Source organism: Neodiprion fabricii, chromosome 1 (genome assembly GCF_021155785.1).
Source record: "Neodiprion fabricii isolate iyNeoFabr1 chromosome 1, iyNeoFabr1.1, whole genome shotgun sequence".
Lineage (NCBI taxonomy): Eukaryota > Metazoa > Arthropoda > Insecta > Hymenoptera > Diprionidae > Neodiprion > Neodiprion fabricii.
Window position 1 is genome coordinate 20099400 of NC_060239.1, and position 18228 is coordinate 20117627.

Below are 18228 nucleotides of genomic sequence, written 5' to 3' on the forward strand. Positions count from 1 at the left end.
CGCAATGGTATTTATCACAATTTCTTTCTGCGCCATCTCGAGTGATATTAGTTTACACGCGACCGCGCCAAGAACTTTCGCGAACTCCTCACTACTCACAAATTCTGGTTTTTCATCTATCTCGGTAATCACGAAAAAGTCCTTGTCTGATTGAATCAATCTCGCCGCTATCTCGCTCACTTTTCCCTCGTGATTATGAACTCGCTCTGTCGTTTTCGAGATTTTTTCACACGAGGATTGATTCTCAGGCCATTCCCCCTCGTTTGGAGGTACCCCTTCCCCCTTAGACTCAAGATCATTGACTGAATTTATTTTATTCAACTTTTCGCAATTATTTTCAACCGTCTTCTCTTCTACGGGAAGACCCCTGAGGTCTATCACCAACACAAGAGTATCATTATTATTTTTTTGTGAACAGCGAAGAGTCTCAGAAGCGTTTCGCTCGAATATCACCGTCGACGCCGAAAGAACTTTACCCGCAACCTCGATCTCGCTATTTTTATAGTCCAATACCACGCTATTTCGCTCCATCCAATCGTTGCCCAATATAACCGTAGACGTTAACAACGGAATTATCAAAAAAGGAAAGCTCAATTTTCTACCCTCAATCTCTATATCCAACCAAACCTGTTGCTTTATAGTCGTCGATTTTTTCCCGATAGCCGTCGTGACGAATAAATTCGAGACAGGCAAGACGTTCAACTTTTCTTTAGCCGATATTTCTTTGTAGCAAACCTCAGATATTGCCGTAACCTGACTACCAGAATCAAGGAGAATAGTTCGATCCTCCTCCAAGATCTTTACTTTAAGATGAGGACATCTCATTATCAATGGACTCTATTGAGAAAAATGGTTCTTAGCGAGTCCGCTTTTACGGGTCTCGCTCTTCTTCCTGTCTTGGGCTTGAGGGCTTTGGCCAATCGAAAGCAGGCGTCGGGATGGAACCTTCTAGAAACGCGACAACCTGTCTCATGAGGAAGCTTTGGCGTCGAGTCCGCCAAGACGAACGACGCACGCGTTAGTTCGCTCAGCAACATCAAGAGGGAAAGGCAAATCTACGTTACGATCTACGCTATATTTTTATTTTTGTTAAAGAAGCACTCAAAGATAGTTTATTTCAGTTTTCTTAATAAAGACTCTATTTTTCTTTTGCTAATAAACCAGTACGCGTTGTGTCACCGAAATAAAGACGAAAGTATTATCTCTATCTCCCACATTCTTCCACGACTAATCACAGATAATACATTGAATAAATACCTCCTCGTAAACGGAAGAAGAGGAAACAATTAAAAATTCAATAGACTCGAATTATCGTTTGTGACGGGTTTTGAGTCCGCACTAAATATGTGGAAGGGAGGAACAATTAGATACGGGGCGAGAAAGTCAAGACTGAGTGAATAGGTAAAACTTTGTGTATGTATTTTTGAGGAGTGTAAACGTATTGAGATCGGGGGGGGGGGGGGGGGGGGAGTTGACTTAAAACTATAAAAGATCTGTACAAAGTGGTTGTAGATGTTAGCGGTGGCTGATCACGCCTCAGCCCTTAGCGTCACTTAGTTCTAACTTAAAGGTACGCGCGGGGGGGGGGGGGGGCGGCGGGGAGTGTGAGGGATGAAGGGTCGGTATTGCGGGGGGTGGAATGGGAGGAGATGCAGATCGGCTGTAGATCGCAGGCTAACCTGGTGTCGTCGGTCGGTGTGGCTGGGTGGCGGTGTCGAGGGGGACGTCCTGCTTGTCACTCCGTGTTTCTTCTCTCTTTCTCTCTCTCTCTCTCTCTCTCTCTCTTTCTTTCTGGGGTTCGTGTTGGATTACGTCAATCCTGGTGGCGAGACGTGGTCGTACTGCTGGCTGGCGCTCGGCTCAGCCGAGCGTCGGTGGGCTTCGGGTAGCTTCGGGTGTTTCCCGACGGGCCGGGACTCACCCGTTCGGCTCTTCCCCGCGGGTTTGGGGTTTGTTGTGACTTGCACTCTAGGTGCAACGTCACACGTTACTCCCGCGGTCCATTTCTTCATTCACTCCCTCTGAAAGTTCGTCAATGAAATCAAAATCGTAACGACGCGTTGCCGGACCCTTATTCAGCGCGTCGCATGAGAGTTTAAATAACCGGTAGCTCTTTCCGTTTTACTATTTAAACTAAAAAATTCTGACTTGTCTGTGCCCGCGTATTCATCGGCGGTGGAAAACGCGTGTCTGGCAACCGTTCCCTTAGCTGAGAGCATTGAGCCTGGGCTTGACTGTTGCTATATTGCCCGTATCTATACCTGCCTCGTGGCTGATCATAAAACCGTCTATTGTCCGAAAATCGTCTATTTTCATATCGGTAACCATTATTTCGTTCCTGTTGCTCCATATTCACTTGTCGAGCTCGAACCGGCTGTCTCATAGCCTCATTCTGATTTCCCGGTTGATCATCCCGAAATTTTGCTCGTTCTCTACGTATTCCGTCCAAACTCCCGATCGTTTGGCCTATCAACGCGTCATTATTAAAGTGAACTGTAGCTAAACGCCTCCCGTGTAGAAATATAATGTGGTATGCCATAACTCTAAAATGGGCCACATCAGGCGATTACATGGCTTGCCGTATTTGTTTCAAAATTCACCGGTCATTGTTTTTGCATGTACGCTCATGGATAAAAAAAGTTTTTCCGTCATTGTTTGTATAAAATATTCTATTTCACACTATTCTTGATCACGTTACTCGGATCATACGTGTCATAGCGCTACTTTGGGCTCATTATGGCTGCCAGTTTCGCACTACTGTTCGGGTTCTAGAATGGCGCTAGTGGTACAATACGAATATCGTACTTCGGCTGAGATCTGGCAGTCTCATCTCCGCCAATGTATGGTTCGTGTCGCGCTTCTAGTGTGGCATAGAAGCGGCATTAGTTTTGTAATTCAATTACATGCCTATATATATTTAATGGCCCCCTATTTTTGTCATGTGTAATTTAACTTTTATCATTACTTTATGAATTCTATGTGTAATTGGATTCATTTCGACTGATCGGGTTTTCAGCCCATGTGGCCACTGTCTGACATAACCTAACTGCTTCTTTTAATCCTGTTAAGTTCGAGTTTGATCAGTATTCAGCCAGTAGCTAAAAAAATCCTTGTGGGGGATTTCCATATCTTCTATAACATATGTATGCGCACATCTCTCTTTTTTCTGCAAATACTCTGAATTAAGAAAAAACGAACTCAAAAATGTGTGACAAACGAACATTGAATAGAGACAAGATCAACGAAACGAGGCGAAGACAACGACAAATTGTAAAGGCAATGGCCCGTGATATTGATATGCGATTAACGTCAGATGAAACCTCGACAGACGAATCAGGTAAGACAATAATGATTAAATATAATTGTAAGATATGTGATGTACGAATGTGTACGAATGTGTGTATCTATAACGATAGTATAGAATGTGAGAAGGCAGGCAATAAAGGCAGTCGGTCCTGAACCGTAACAGAGTGTAGTCGTCTTTATTTACCTCTTCCTCGCATACACAATAACTGGCGACGAGGATAAAAGCATTGTTCTAGAAACTTCGTCGGCATATGACGAAATAAAACCAAATTAAAGTGTTGGAATGCTGATTGAAATAAAAGGGACTGCATGGATCCAGAATTTAACAACAGTCCAATTGCAAAAGTTGTGTGAATTAAATAATATTGATGGTGAAGACGATAATATTAATGAGTTACGAAGAAAATTTCGAGAATTTGTGAAAGAAAAGACTGAGTGTGGCCAGCAAAAATTAATACGGATAGCAGATATAGTGGATAAAAAAACGTTCGAAATAGTTGATCCAGATAGTATAAATGAACAATTAAACAAAAGCATAATGGAACGTAGTGCAAATTTGGATTTTGATATTACCAAAAAAGATTGGGAAATGTTTTGTGATCGACTAGAGCAGTATTTCATTGCAAACAAAATAACAAATGCTGAAGAAAAAAGAGCAATTTTGTTGAGTAAAGTGAATGCAGAGACGTACGAAGAGATCGCAAAAATATGTAAGCCCGTTAAGCCTAAGGACAAAACCTATGAAGAAATTATAACAAAGGTCAAAGATTATTTGAAACCGCCAGCATCATACCTTGTATATAGATATGAATTCAGACTCAGGAAGCAATCAGACGGCGAGGGTATAAAAGAATACGTCACAGCGCTGAAGGTTATGACAGACAAATGTAAATTTACGAACGAAGACGACCAAGTACTCGATCAAATGATTTGTGGCTTAAAAAGTAAAGCAATAACGGCGGAATTATTAAAACTAGAGAAACCCGATCTGGAAACAGCATTAAAAAAGCTATGGCATCAGAGGCAGCTAGTAAAGGCGCAGAAAAATTGCAAGAAACAAATGCGGAAATTCAAGAGGTACACATGCTAAGTCGTGGAAAGTTTTGACGAAAGCAACATGAGGGAGATCGTAGACAGGGACAACGTACATGGACTAGAAGGGGAAGAACATTCGGCCGGGCTCGAGGAACGGCGCGAGCACAACAAATACCGGGAGGCTCTGCTTGTTACCGTTGCGGGGATTCAAGACACTTCGTGAAGGATTGTATGTATAGGGAAAATGTAGTATGCCATACGTGCGGTGATAAAGGTCACACTACTAGAGTTTGTACGCATAGAGCCGAAAAAAAGATGCAGAACAAAAGCCGCGAGTAGGTTACGTAAGTGAATGCGGTAGTAGTAGTAGCTCCGATGGTGAAATGTCGCGAGAGTTGAGCCATATATATATTGATAATAAAAGAAGTCTGTACAGTCTGTATGTACCCGGAAAAACTAGAGTCGAGCCTCAATATGTAACGGTCGAAATAAATAAATCTAAAATTAAAATGGAAATAGATTCGGGCGCGGAACCAGCTATAATTCCAAAAGAAATTATAAAGAAATGTTTTCCGAAAGAAACAATGTATGAGCCAGATATAGAATTTAGGAACCATGATAATACCGTCAATAAGCCTGCAGGAATGTTCAAAGGTGTAACTGTGAGTCTGAACAATAAGATAATTAAAGCTGATTTATATGTAACTGAATCGTCCGGGCCGCCGATAATAGGCAGAGCGTGGCTCAAAGCACTAGGATTATGGCCATTAGTTAAAGACCTAGATCTGCATATAGTTAAAAATAAAATTGATGGTAATGACAGGCTAAATAAAATCTTAGAAAAACATGCTAAATTTTTTGAAAATTCTAAAGGATCGTTCAATAGGGCCAAGATCAGGTTAGAATTAAAGGAGGATGCTAAACCGATATATGAGTTAGCGCGATCTGTACCTTTCGCTTTAAAGGATAAAATAGAGAAAGAATTAGATAGATTGGTAGAAGAGAAAATATTGGAACCAGTAGAAATGAGCGAATGGGCTACCCCGATCGTGCCGATACTAAAACCGAATGGAGATGTTCGACTTTGTGGAGCTTTCAATGTAACTATTAACCCTTTATTAAAAACAATTCGCTATGCACCACCGAACTTCGATCACGCTATGGCTCGATTAATAACAAAAAATATTAATAATACAAATAAGAAGCGGTATTCGAAAATTGACCCAAAAGAAGCTTTTTTACAAGTTCCCGTTGAGGAAAATTCGCAAAACTTATTAACTATCAATACTCATAAGGGCTTGTTTAAATGCTTGTATATGATGTACGGTATATCATCGGGACCTGGGTATTTTCAAAAGCAAATGGAGGAAGTTTTGAAAAATATAAACGGAGTCGCGGTGGTAGCAGACGACGTAGTGGTAACGGGAAGTGATGATGAGGAACATTTGCGAAATTTAGATATAGTATTAACGAGTTTAGAAGAATGCGGTTTGAAAGGACGACTAAACAAATGCGAATTTTTCAAAGATGAAGTTAATTATTTAGGATATAAGTTACGGGATGACACTATTACAGTAAATGAAGAAAAGTATAGAGCAATAGTTGATATGAAAGAACCGGAAAATCACAAAGAATTACAGTTATTATTAGGTAAAATCAATTATTATGGCAGGTTATTTAAAGATCGTGCTAAAATTCTAGCACCATTATATAATTGCAGTAATTCGAGAATTTTTGAGTGGGATCAAAATTGCAAAGAAGCGTTTAAAAGAGCGAAAATAGAATTAAAAAGCGTGCTTGTAAACTACAACCCATCTTTACCATTAAAATTAACATGTGATGCGTCCCCAAAAGGGCTGGGTGCGTATATCAGCCAGTCTTATGAAGACGGCGATAGACCAGTAGCGTTTGCATCAACGAGGTTGACAGCCGCGCAAGAAAAATACTCGCAAATTGATAAAGAAGCAGCTGCGATAATATTTGGAGTAACTAAGTTTTATGATTATTTATTCGGACGTAAATTTCTTTTAAAAACGGATAATAAACCGTTATCTAGGATCTTTTCTCCTGAAAAGGGTATACCAAAAATGGCTACGAGTAGATTACAAAATTGGAGTTACTTTCTATCGGCATTTGATTATGGAATAGAGTACATTAGTACAAGAGATAATATTGTGGCTGATACTTTATCGAGATCACCGATAAATTATGTAGAAAATAATGATGTTTTAGAAACTGAAGGCCATTTTACGTATTTACACTATGTATATTCAACAAACATAACATGTTTAAATTTCAAAGCAGTAGCACGCGAAACTGCTAAAAACGAGACTCTATCCATCGTGAAGCGGATGGTAATAGAAGGATGGCCTGACTGTAGTCTTAAAAGTTGGCCTAATGAGTTGCAACCATATGCACTGCGTAAAGACGAAATTCACGTCGAAAAAGAATGTTTAATGTGGGGATAGAGAGTTATCGTCCCACCTAAATTAAGAGAAAAGGTAATCGAAAAATTGCACGAAAGTCACTTTGGGATAGTTAAAATGAAGAGTTTGGCAAGGTCAGTGGTTTGGTGGCCTAATATAGATAAAAATTTAGAAGATAAATCTAAATATTGCAAATGGTGTGTTGAATCTAAAGACAATCCAATCAGAATGGAATTAACTCCATGGCCATGGCCAAGCCAACCGTGGAAAAGACTTCATGCAGACTTTGCGGGGCCATATTTGGAGCAAACTTACCTTTTAGTCATTGATGCCTATTCTAAGTGGCCTGAAATTTTCATTATGAAAAATATATCAGCAGAAGCAACGATAGAAAAATTCTGAGAAATGTTTACAACGCATGGGCTACCGAACCATATTGTAACTGATTCAGGAACGCAGTTTACGAGCGACGAATACAAAAAGTTTCTTAAGCAATTAGGAATAAAACAAGATTTTTCAGCGCCGAAACACCCAGCGACAAATGGAGCTGCGGAAAATCTTGTAAAAACATTTAAGCGTAAACTCAAAGCGATTGTACAAAGCTTGAAAGTAGATGTGAGAACTGCTATACAAATGTTTTTATTCTCATACAGAACAACAAAACATGCAACAACGAATGAAACTCCGGCCAACTTGTTGTTTAAAAGAGAACTGAAAACTCCTTTGTTATTATTACGGCCAGAAACGAGATATCATGTTGAATCAAAGCAATATATGCAAAAAAAGCACTTCAAAGGTAGTAGAAAAGAAAACTTTGAAGAAGGCGACGTAATAATGGCAAAGGATTTTCGAAAACATCACCCGAAAATGTCGGAAGCCAAAATTGTTAGGAAATCACCTCCAAGAAACTGTATAATAAAATTTAAGGAAGGAGGAGAGAAAGAGCACAAAAGACATTTCGATCAAATACGACATTGCCGGGAAAGCGAAAATGATCAAAGTAAAATAGATGTTAGTACTAATGTGCGAGATAATGTAAGCAGCGAAAATTCGGCGATAGTTTTAAGAAAATCAACTAGATTAAAGCGAAATGTAACACCATACGATGCTACGCATTATTTGTAAAGGTATAATGTCTATCAACTTTGATAACTGAATAAAACGGGGAAGGGTGTAAGATATGTGATGTACGAATGTGTACGAATGTGTGTATCTATAACGATAGTATAGAATGTGAGAAGGCAGGCAATAAAGGCAGTCGGTCCTGAACCGTAACAGAGTGTAGTCCTCTTTATTTACCTCTTTCTCGCATACACAATAATAATTCTCCAAATGCCAATTATACTATTTGTTTACATTATCTGCAATCAAACCAATATACATCATCATTAAAAAAGGATATTGTCTTCAGTGTCAGGTGGAATTTATCATCTATTGACAAATGTACGAATTAAAAAATCTAAATGAAAAATACATTTGCATGTAGATGATAGAACACGTGAACCTAGAGAATGTTCAGATCATTGTGGTACATCAGCTGAAGAACATACTGATCCATCAATGATAGTAGAACAAGAGGAACAAAACAGTACGGACTATACGACAGAAGAACAAGAAAATGAGAATAGCACACGTGAATCTTCAACAGAGCAGGAGTATGAGGAAAGAAGAAGTCGCACGTCAGAATCTACAGACGACGAAGAAGAAAGAAATGTATATCAGGAGCTTCGCGAATGGGCTGTTGAATTCAACATTCCACACAGGAATCTTGAAAAATTATTGGACATTATTCGCAGAAGATTTTTACCTGAACTACCGAAATCAGCGAAGACTTTTTGGAAAACGAATTCTTGTACTTGTGTCATCAGAGAAACAGAAAGTGGTCAGTTTGTTTATTTCGGCTTAGAAAGTGGGCTTCGAGCTTATATAATCGAACACCTGCATCCGGGAAACCAAATCTTTTTACAAGTTAATGTAGATGGGCTGTCAGTTTTCAAATCAAGTTCAACGCAATTTTGGCCCATACTTTGTAAGGTGCATTCTCCGCAAATGGATTTGTATACACCGTTTATTGTAGGTTGTTATTGTGGGAATTCTAAACCTCTGTCACGAGCGCCGCATATTTACACCGAATATCATCATAAACCATGTCAATAATTATTAATATCGCTTTAGAGACGAGGAAGCATAGCTTAAATATGTTGGTCAATCTATATAAAATATTTCTTACAAAACAGTTCGTGGCATAACCAAAGCGCAACGGCGTAGTTGACGGACAGCAACGACAGCGTCTCCGCGGCCGCCAGATCCCGGATGTAATCAACACCGGGATGAGGCGATCGCGAGATCACGTGCTTCGAGGATGACTGTCGCGGGGCGAGCCTTTGTTCCAAAATTGTAAATTCAGCGAAAACCTCTCTCACCGCCCGACGATCCAAGGGGTGTCGGACGAGCGAGCGAAGTCAGTCTCGTTAGAGACAGAATAAAATCAACATCTACGGAAACAGGCTCCTTCAAAGCTGTCGAGTATAGAGTTGTCAGTCTTAGAGTCATCGACGAATAGAGAGTGAATTCCTCTAATTCTACACGCGGTGTTCAAAGCGTCTCGCGTCGCGACGTCAGTCTTTCGAAGCTAGAATATAAGAGTAGAAAGCTGTGCCACGAACTTAATCAAGTTGTGTAGTAATAAGAATAGTGATAATTGAGAGAGAGTGAGAATTCGGAGTAGAAACCACCAAAAAAGTGAGTAGATGTATGAACGAGAACCACTAGGTTAAGAACATTAATGTAAGCTTCCTCGTCTTAGATATTTCACAGGAATTTTCATTGTTGAAGATATAAATTTGATAAATTTGATAAACTGGTAAATTCGAAAAATTAACGGCGGAGCCAGGAATCGAACCTGGTATCTAGAGATGCTTCACCGGAGCCTTACTCCAGTAGACCACCTAGTCGCCCTGACTCTGATGTCGTTAATTCCTCTCATCGATTCCTGGCTCCACCGTTAATTTTTCGAATTTACCAGTTTATCAAATTTATCAAATTTATATCTTCAACAATGAAAATTCCTCGTAATTAATGATAATGCATATCCGCATTTCAATTATTAGACGGTCTTTGACTGTCTTACGGGCTTCGCATCAGAAGCGTAAGATTCCAAAATGTAAACATTCCTTACATACATTCTTACAGTTGTTGCTTAAGAGGAAGAACACTTTCTATTCACACATACAAAAGCGCAAGAAAACAAATTTGAACTAACTGGTGATGATAGGAATTAACGACATCAGAGTCAGGGCGGCTAGGTGGTCTAGTGGAGTAAGGCTCCGGTCAAGCATCTCTAGATACCAGGTTCGATTCCTGGCTCCGCCGTTAATTTTTCGAATTTACCAGTTTATCAAATTTATCAAATTTATATCTTCAACAATTTTACAAGAATGTCTCTACAAGCATTTTCTCCTGCTCCATCTGGCTGCTCGCATTCTATGTTCTCCCGATTTTGCACTTAAATATAATCAGCATGCTAAAATATATTTGGAGAAATTTTTTCTCGCCTTAAAAAGATTGTACGGTGCTAATTCACAATCCTTAAACAATCACAATCTAATACATGTCGCTGATGATGTCAAGAATATGAATTGCTCTTTGAACTGCATCAGTGCCTATCCATTTGAGAGCCTACTCAATAAAATCAAGAAATCTGTACGATCAACTAATCGTCCTTTATCTCAAGTAAGCCGACGCCTACATGAAGCCCAACTCATCAAAATGAAAAAAGCAGACGTTCCCAATCAAATTGAAATTATCAAAACTAAAATCAATGAAGCTGGGATTGAGCAAGTGATACGAGTGAAGTACAAGTCATATATTTTAAGAGATCAAGCACCAGACAACATTGTTTTCCTACAGGACAAGTCAATAATACAAATAGAAAGAATGACAATTATATCGAAAAATTCTGATATGGTGACAATAGAGGGTAAAGAATTGAGAAAAAAGAAACCTTTATATAATTAGCCTAGCAATTCGAAACATGTACGAATGTGGGAGCTCCACCTTCGTCCGTCAGCCAGCACAAGATCCTGGTGCATTGACTATATAAATACAAAAATGATGAAATTAACCTTATCACTCTATCCAGATGGCGTAAAAAAAACGTTCGCTTTCTCTCTTCTACATACGTAATACCTAGACTATGCTTTGCACAGCAACTGTCTGAACTTTTTAACATTCAAATTAATTCTAACATGTTGATTGAAACAAGGGAAATTTCTCGCTAAGATTGAAAATTGTATCAGAAATTTATGAATTATCCTACATTAAATCTGAAAAATCAAAAATTCCAAAAAGTTCCTTGCGTTACAATGATTTTTATATGACACTCATGTTCATGTTATTTTCACAAGACTAATTGTAAGGTGAGAGACATCCATCAATTGAATTTAGAATTGAATCCCTTAATTCTTGAAACCAAATAGAAATTAATTTTCTATCAATTTACATTGAAAATTTTTGAACAGAAAATCAGTTTTTAACTATCTTTAGGGATCAAGGGATCCAATCCTGAAGTCAACACACGGATGTCTTTAATCTTAATATACTTTCAATACTACCCTCAAATATGAATTCTGTGAATTATATCGTTTCTGTACTATATCCATTCCTATCCCTGTCCCATATCCTGTAAGTATCATTACCTATAATGCAAGGAGCATTTCGAAACTGCGGATTTTTCACATGTAATGTTGTATAATTCCTAAATTCCCCATTTAATTTCCAATCTCACGGTAAGATTTTCTTTGGTTCAAATAGCACTGTCAAGAAAATAAAAAATCATTGCAATAGAAAAAAATGTACAATTTTCGGTTTTGATATGGGCACTTATTGAAAAAAAAAGACGAAACAGCGAAAAAAGGAACTTTATCTTGAAACTTATATCGCTCCATAAAAGAAAATTATTTCGGATCATGAATCATTCTTCATACCATATTACTGCTATTTGAAAACAGCCTGAACGTCACACACCCTTATGGACCTAACATACACGAGTATAGATAGTGTACGTATGTATAAGCGGCGAGTCTGCGATTTTGGATTAGGTACGGGAGAAAGCCCGCCAAATTCGCCACTGCCGGCGTTGACGCAGAACGACATAACAACATAACGTGTTCCTCGAGGAAAACCTTCGATTTTCGGTAAAGTGAGTATATTTTAGTACTTCATAATTTAGCAGTTGTATTTTTATACATTTTAAGACGTGTAATTAATTGAAAAGGAAGGTAAATCCGGTTTAGTTTGGGAAAGATGCTGATGCCTTAACTACACGTGTATGACATGGCCTGAAAAAAAAAGTAGCGATACATCATTCATAATTAATTGTTTGTTGTGTATTCAGATGTCGGAGATGAACATTGAACTGAAAAAATTTCAGCTCATAAAATTCAAAGAGACCAAAAAAGACGGTACTTTCACAATCGACTGCGTACCATGTAGCTGGATGCGATCCGACCATGAAAATGGACACATGTTGGCGAAATTTGCACCACCACCATACGGAAACAAAACAGCTAATAAATTATTAGAATCATTGATAAAATCACAAAGCCCTGCTTTGCCGAATTGGCCAGAATATGTCGTAGAACTTGTTGGTCATGCAGGTACATAAATACAAATTTACTGACACTCTTATTCAAGCTTGCATTACATTTTGAAGAACTTGTATTATCCGAACTATGGCGGGTAATAGTCTGCATTATCTAAGTTTTTATAGGCACAAATTGAGTCGTGTGATGTAACATAAAGAGACTATTCAAATCTCTTGATCGAGATTCTCGGTCCACAATAGCTCGGATAATTAAAGTTCTACTGCATTTGTTGTAGCTGAATTTTAATTCTCCTTTAATTTCTTTAATCTAGACACATATGAGAAATCTATTGAAAGACTAGGCATTTTGCAAAACGATGAATTTGCTTATACAACAGATTCTGACAACACAGGACAAGAAAAGGCATCTCAAATAACTGAAAAAATAAAGAAAGAGAGCTTAGAAAAAATCATGGAAGTGCCAAGACTTGAGAGCGATGATTCAGGTGAATGTGCGCATTTCTACCTATTTACAAAGTTGAATTTCTATTAATATTAATATTAAGCGCTCAAACTTTCAGGATAATTTTTATTTGTCGTCATGAACAATGTTTTTACAGTACCATTAAAAAAAAAATTCTTCGTTTTTTTTGGCCCAGTCTACACTATACACTGCGATAAAGCATTCCATTAGCGAAGCAGACGCTTTGGGATTGAGAACTTGTATTCTTACGTTTGATCAAACCCTATATGCCAAGTCTCGTGACATAGTTGCGGCTTCGTCATTGGCAGACCAATTGTTGGTCGTCATTAGATTAGGGGGGTTCCACACACTAATATCATTCTTGGGGTGTATCGGCTTCGTTATGGGAGGTAGTGGCCTTGAAGAAGGTCTTGGAACCGTTTATGCAGAAAATACTTTGAAGCACATTCTATCAGGAAAGGCTTATGCACGAGCAGTAAGAGCTCATACGTTGTTTCAACTTGCTCTCTCCCGACTGATATTCTCCGATTTAATGGAAAGTAATGACGAATTTTCCGAATTATTCAAAGACGAACAATTTTCAAATATATTTGACGTGTTCAACCTGAACGAAATACAGAACAATGAAGTTTTCCAAAAAATTGCTCGTTTGTTTGAAGCACAAGGTGTTTATTAACTAATAATAATGTATTAAAATCTTGGTAAATTAATTTTCTATTTGCCACAATATTTTTTATTTTATTATTTTTTTCTTAAATTTTTTATAAAGTCTTATATGCTAATAAATAATATTATTCAATTAAGAATATAGAGTAATCATTTATATTACAGTGGAAAACGATACGAGGCAAGATGATGACGCGTGCAATGGAACCCGCGCGCCGATGTGACGTGCCGCGCTAGATAAATTAATTGTTTTCCTCAAATAATAATAATTTCTCCATCAATTAAAAATACGTTATGGATAAAAAATTTGACGTAGAATACGATGGTTGTGCTAAGAACTCGCTACGAGGTTGGGGCAATTGGTAAAAATCGATTGAAAGATTTTAATTGTTTATAACAGTATAAATTTCGGAATAATCGTTAATAAAAGAATTGTTGTAATAAAATTCATTTTATTAGCTTTGAGATGAAGAAAACGAACTTTCCGGCTCAAATAGAACCGGCGTTATGAATTTTTGAAAGTGAGTCTTCCAAGCCAAAAAACACCAAATTATCAAATTTTCGATCCCTTCTATTTTACGAAATAGGCCAAATAAAAAATCCTCTAATACGTATCTCTATTTTTTCGGTATAGAACCCGTAAAAAAAATTTCAGCTAATTCAAAAATGTGTCGGTCACAAAGGTGTTCGGTTGTAAAAGAATGTCCCATTTACATTAAAACATATCGCGCAATATTAGTTTTACACAGCACGAAGTATTTTCAAAATGATTTCATAAATATCACTATTCACCATTTGTAGATATTTGGAAATATGGTCGAAAAATACGATTGAAACAAAACGGATACGAATCGTTGTGGTCTCGTTTTATGAAGCATCGCTACGACCTTGCATGACTATTCTTCGACATAGGTATCAAAATCATTCTGAAATTGTACATCGCTTGTTACACACAACTCTACTGATAATAATGAAATAATTTTATGTTCGAAGCTATTTTACTAATGAAAAGGGTTTCAAAAAATAATTATATATAATATTGGAACACTTTATTCATTTTACTATGGATATAACAATTGTTGACATCGACGTTGGGGATTATTTTTATACCCTCTGAAATATTAAATACAAGGAAATAGTATCCGAGATTCGAGGTAACTATGAAGCTGCGGGTTGTGCGAAACAGTTCCTTCTCCCGGTTGATGAGAGTTTCTAACATCCTTTGCGAAGTAATGTAATTTGAACATAGTTCACCACTCCATGAAGATATCCTCGCGGCATGTCAATCTGCATGTGACATTGCGACCGTCCAACGGTTATGATGGATTATCCTGTACAATATAAGCGTGTTCATTTGGTTGTTTTGCCTTTTCAACGCAGAATCCATAACATGATTACTACTTGTCGAAGCAGAAGGGCAATTCGAGCTCTGACGATAGCCATTCATAATGTGGGTTACTGGAGTGACTCAACAATCGCTCTCGCCTGGATTAGAGGCGAAGCTTGCCAGTGGAAATCGTTTGTCGCAAACCGCGTGGCAGAAATTTAGGAGATCACCGACCGTACCCTCTGGAGACACGTGCGATCAGAGGACAACCCTGCGGATGTCATTTCCCGGGGCATCGACCCTCAACTCTTGGAGACGACGGCAATATGGTGGCAGGGACCTACCTGTTTCTCTCTTGGGTCAGAACACTGGCCACCGGAGAAATCGTGCCACACTGCAGACGTCCCAGAGCGCAAGCCTACGAGTGTGATATTTCTCAACGTGAGACGTGATTTTTAAATCTTTGAACGGTTCTCATCATTGAATAGACTAATTCGAGTCACAGTATATTGCTTGCGTTTCAAATATAATTCATTGAGTCAGAGAAATCGCAAAGCTGGACCCTTGGACATCAAGGAGTTTGCTCTAGCTCTTAATTGTTTAATCGCACTCATGCAGGGACAAGAATTTTCCACCGAAGTCAAAGACCTCAAGCAGAATCGCAGTGTCGATTCTAAGAGCAAATTATTGCCGTTGCATCCATTTTTAGACAAAGAGGAAATCATCCGAGTAGGAGGCAGGTTGGAAAATTCCGAGTTGCCTTATGCTCAAAAACATGCGATAATTTTACCAGCGAAACATCGCCTCACGCGCCTCATAATACGCAACGAGCACTATCGACTACTACATGCTGGACCACAAGCGCTGCTCGCATCATTACGATGTCGTTACTGACCGCTGTCAGGTCGTTATACAATACGGAGCGTCTTGCGCCATTGCATAGCATGTTTTAGGAATCACCCGATGGCTACGCGACCGTTAATGGGTAACCCACCCGCAGCAAGGGTCACTCCAGCACGTCCATTCCTAAAATGCGGAGTTGACTACGCAGGCCCATTCAATATAAAATTTTCGCGGAATAAATCGGAAAAAGCCTACCTGTGCTTATTCATTTGCCTATCTACAAAGGCCATTCATTTAGAAGTAGCCGTTGACCTCTCAGCTACGGGATTTCTAAACGCATTCAAACGTTTTATTGCGCGCCGCGGACGGTCCTCGCATATGTATTCCGATAACGATACTAATTTTGTAGGCGCCAATAATGAATTGAAGGAACTCGGTAAATTGTTACAAGCCGAAGCGCATGAATCGGTCATAAAAAATTCCCTAATTGAACAATCGGTCACATGGCATTTTATTCCCTCCTACTCATCTTACTTTGGTGGGCTATGGGAAGCAGGCGTCAAATCCGCAAAAACGCACTTACGAAAGGTAGTCGGAACTTCATTACTAACATATGAGGAGTTGTACACGATTTTTACCTCAATCGAATCTTGTTTAAATTCGCGACCACTATCGCCCATGCCGAATGACCTGAGTGACCTAATGCCACTCACACCAGGACACTTTCTAATAGGCGAACCACTGACCGCGATCCCTGAACCAGACCTCCAAAACCTACCGTCAAATCGTTTAACTCGGTATCAACACCTGGCACAGTTGAAACAACATTTCTGATCACGTTGGAGTCGTGAGTATCTGTGCCAATTACAGCACCGATCGAAATGGATGCAGTCTTCCATGTGTCCGAAATTGCTCGGGGCCTTGGTAATTCTTAAGGACGTCAACGTTCATCCTATGCAATGGCGCATGGGCAAAATAGCAGAAATCCACACAGGGACAGATGGACACGTTAGAGTTGTCAGTGTCAAAACGCGCAATGGCATCGTCAAGCGAGCTCTGACAAAGGTCTGTGTGCTTCCACTTGAGAAAGACAATGAATAATCAGGTTAATATAAGCCTATGGTCAACCTCGACAAGTGTTAGAGCATCAACAGTGATAAAGTGAAGTGATGTGTAAGGGTTACAATAACTTCTTTAAGAAATAATTATAAGGCCAAATTGATTTGTTGAAAGCTAGAGCTTTCAAGGCGCGCGAAATGTTCGGTCCTGCATGCCCGAATGTTCTATTTTATAGTTTTATTGTAAGCCAAATAATTTCCTGATTTTTTGAACTTTCCCAAACTATAAGGGGAGGCAATCCCAGACCAAGTTTTACCCACAGGTTTTCACCTGCTGTAAAGAACGCACATCAATTGTCCAAGAAATAACCATGCTTGGAAAGGTAGCAGAGACAAGATCAGAATACAGCCAATGAATTTGGGATCACGAACTTTCCCCGTTTACCGCATCCAGGTGGTCACGATACGCGTTGCCATGAGCTGCCCGCTAAGGGTCCTACGTCTAGGGTCTCGCGAATGTGACGTAGGCGTCTCTGGGTTTTTCCAAGGGTTGTTCCAACCTATACCGGACCACGCATGGAGGTACCTGGCATTGCCTCCCACCCTTACGGGTTCAGTCTTTACCGCCTAAGGCATAATTTTCATCTTTAAACAAAAATCAGTTACTCGAGAACCATCACGGAGGCACTACATTCTTCCGGTTCTCTATCGTAGTTCCCTCAGACATACTTCAGTCTGCTGTACATTCATTAATTCCCTCAGACGTACTTCAGTCTGCTATAGAATAATCAGTTAGAGTCCAGTCAAATAATATTAGGCACTTTAACTGTAACCGATACGTGTAGATTGCATTTCCGAATAAATTATTTGTTTGTTTAAATGTGTACTATTCACGATAAGAAAATAATACGCCCCCGGGACACTTATCCTAAGGTACGAACATTTTTGTGGTCCCAAATTCATTGGCTGTATTGTGACCTTGTCTCTGCTACCTTTCCAGGCATGGTTATTTCTTGGACAATTGATGTGCGTTCTTTACAGCACGTGAAAACCCGTAGGTCAAACCTGGTCTGGTATTGCCTCCCCTTATAGTTTGGGAAAGTTCAAAAAGTCAGGAAATTATTTGACCTACAATAAAACTATAAAATAAAACATTCGGGCATGCAGGACCGAACACTCAGTGTTTGGGACTTCGAATCGTGTTCGAGCACCGAACTTCGCGGGCATCGTTTATCACTGTGAGCGCCTCTCGCGGCGAAGCAAAGACCGACGACCAATAGAAAAGAAAACATGGCATCGAGTTCAGCACGCGCGATATTTTTGTTACCATTATTTTCTTATTAAAGTTGTTATTATCAATATAAAGTGCACGATGTCCTTCATTATCCTTCTCGGATCGACCCATCAACATTTACGAACAAATTGCGAAGAGCGACTTGTGAATTATTATTTCTCTTGTTTTGTATTTTGAGTCGCAAAGAGCGACGTTTGAATTATTA

The 18228-nt window shown here is 39.1% G+C and overlaps 2 protein-coding genes across 4 annotated transcripts; both read left to right on the top strand.

The window, feature by feature from the left end:
* Positions 1-1994: 1994 nt before the first annotated feature.
* Positions 1995-9576, top strand: LOC124177550. 2 transcript variants are annotated; one of them, XM_046560043.1, is made up of 3 exons: positions 2173-2943; positions 3154-3337; positions 8254-9576. In XM_046560043.1, exons 2-3 carry the CDS (start codon positions 3205-3207, stop codon positions 8922-8924), a joined length of 804 nt encoding a protein of 267 aa, XP_046415999.1. In that variant the 5' UTR covers positions 2173-2943; positions 3154-3204; the 3' UTR covers positions 8925-9576. The 2 variants fall into 2 exon arrangements, 1 of the variants encoding a protein (XP_046415999.1); XR_006869629.1 differs by having other exon boundaries at positions 1995-3337; positions 8185-9576.
* A 2633-nt stretch (positions 9577-12209) lies between these two features.
* On the top strand, positions 12210-13923 carry LOC124177565. Of its 2 annotated transcripts, none has more exons than XM_046560069.1 (3): positions 12210-12424; positions 12684-12863; positions 13667-13923. In XM_046560069.1, the coding sequence occupies exons 1-3, from the start codon at positions 12265-12267 to the stop codon at positions 13723-13725; spliced, it is 399 nt and encodes a 132-aa protein (XP_046416025.1). In that variant the 5' UTR covers positions 12210-12264; the 3' UTR covers positions 13726-13923. The 2 variants fall into 2 exon arrangements, with proteins under 2 accessions (XP_046416025.1, XP_046416034.1); XM_046560078.1 differs by having other exon boundaries at positions 12684-12857.
* The last annotated feature ends 4305 nt before the right edge of the window (positions 13924-18228 follow it).

Coding starts and splice junctions, on each gene's coding strand:
- LOC124177550 (XM_046560043.1), top strand. CDS start 3,205: ATGTGTGACAAACGAACATTGAATAGAGACAAGATCAACGAAACGAGG. Junction 3,338..8,253: donor AACCTCGACAGACGAATCAG/GTAAGACAATAA, acceptor ATTTGCATGTAG/ATGATAGAACACGTGAACCT.
- LOC124177565 (XM_046560069.1), top strand. CDS start 12,265: ATGCGATCCGACCATGAAAATGGACACATGTTGGCGAAATTTGCACCA. Junction 12,425..12,683: donor AGAACTTGTTGGTCATGCAG/GTACATAAATAC, acceptor TCTTTAATCTAG/ACACATATGAGAAATCTATT. Junction 12,864..13,666: donor GAGCGATGATTCAGGTGAAT/GTGCGCATTTCT, acceptor TTTATATTACAG/TGGAAAACGATACGAGGCAA.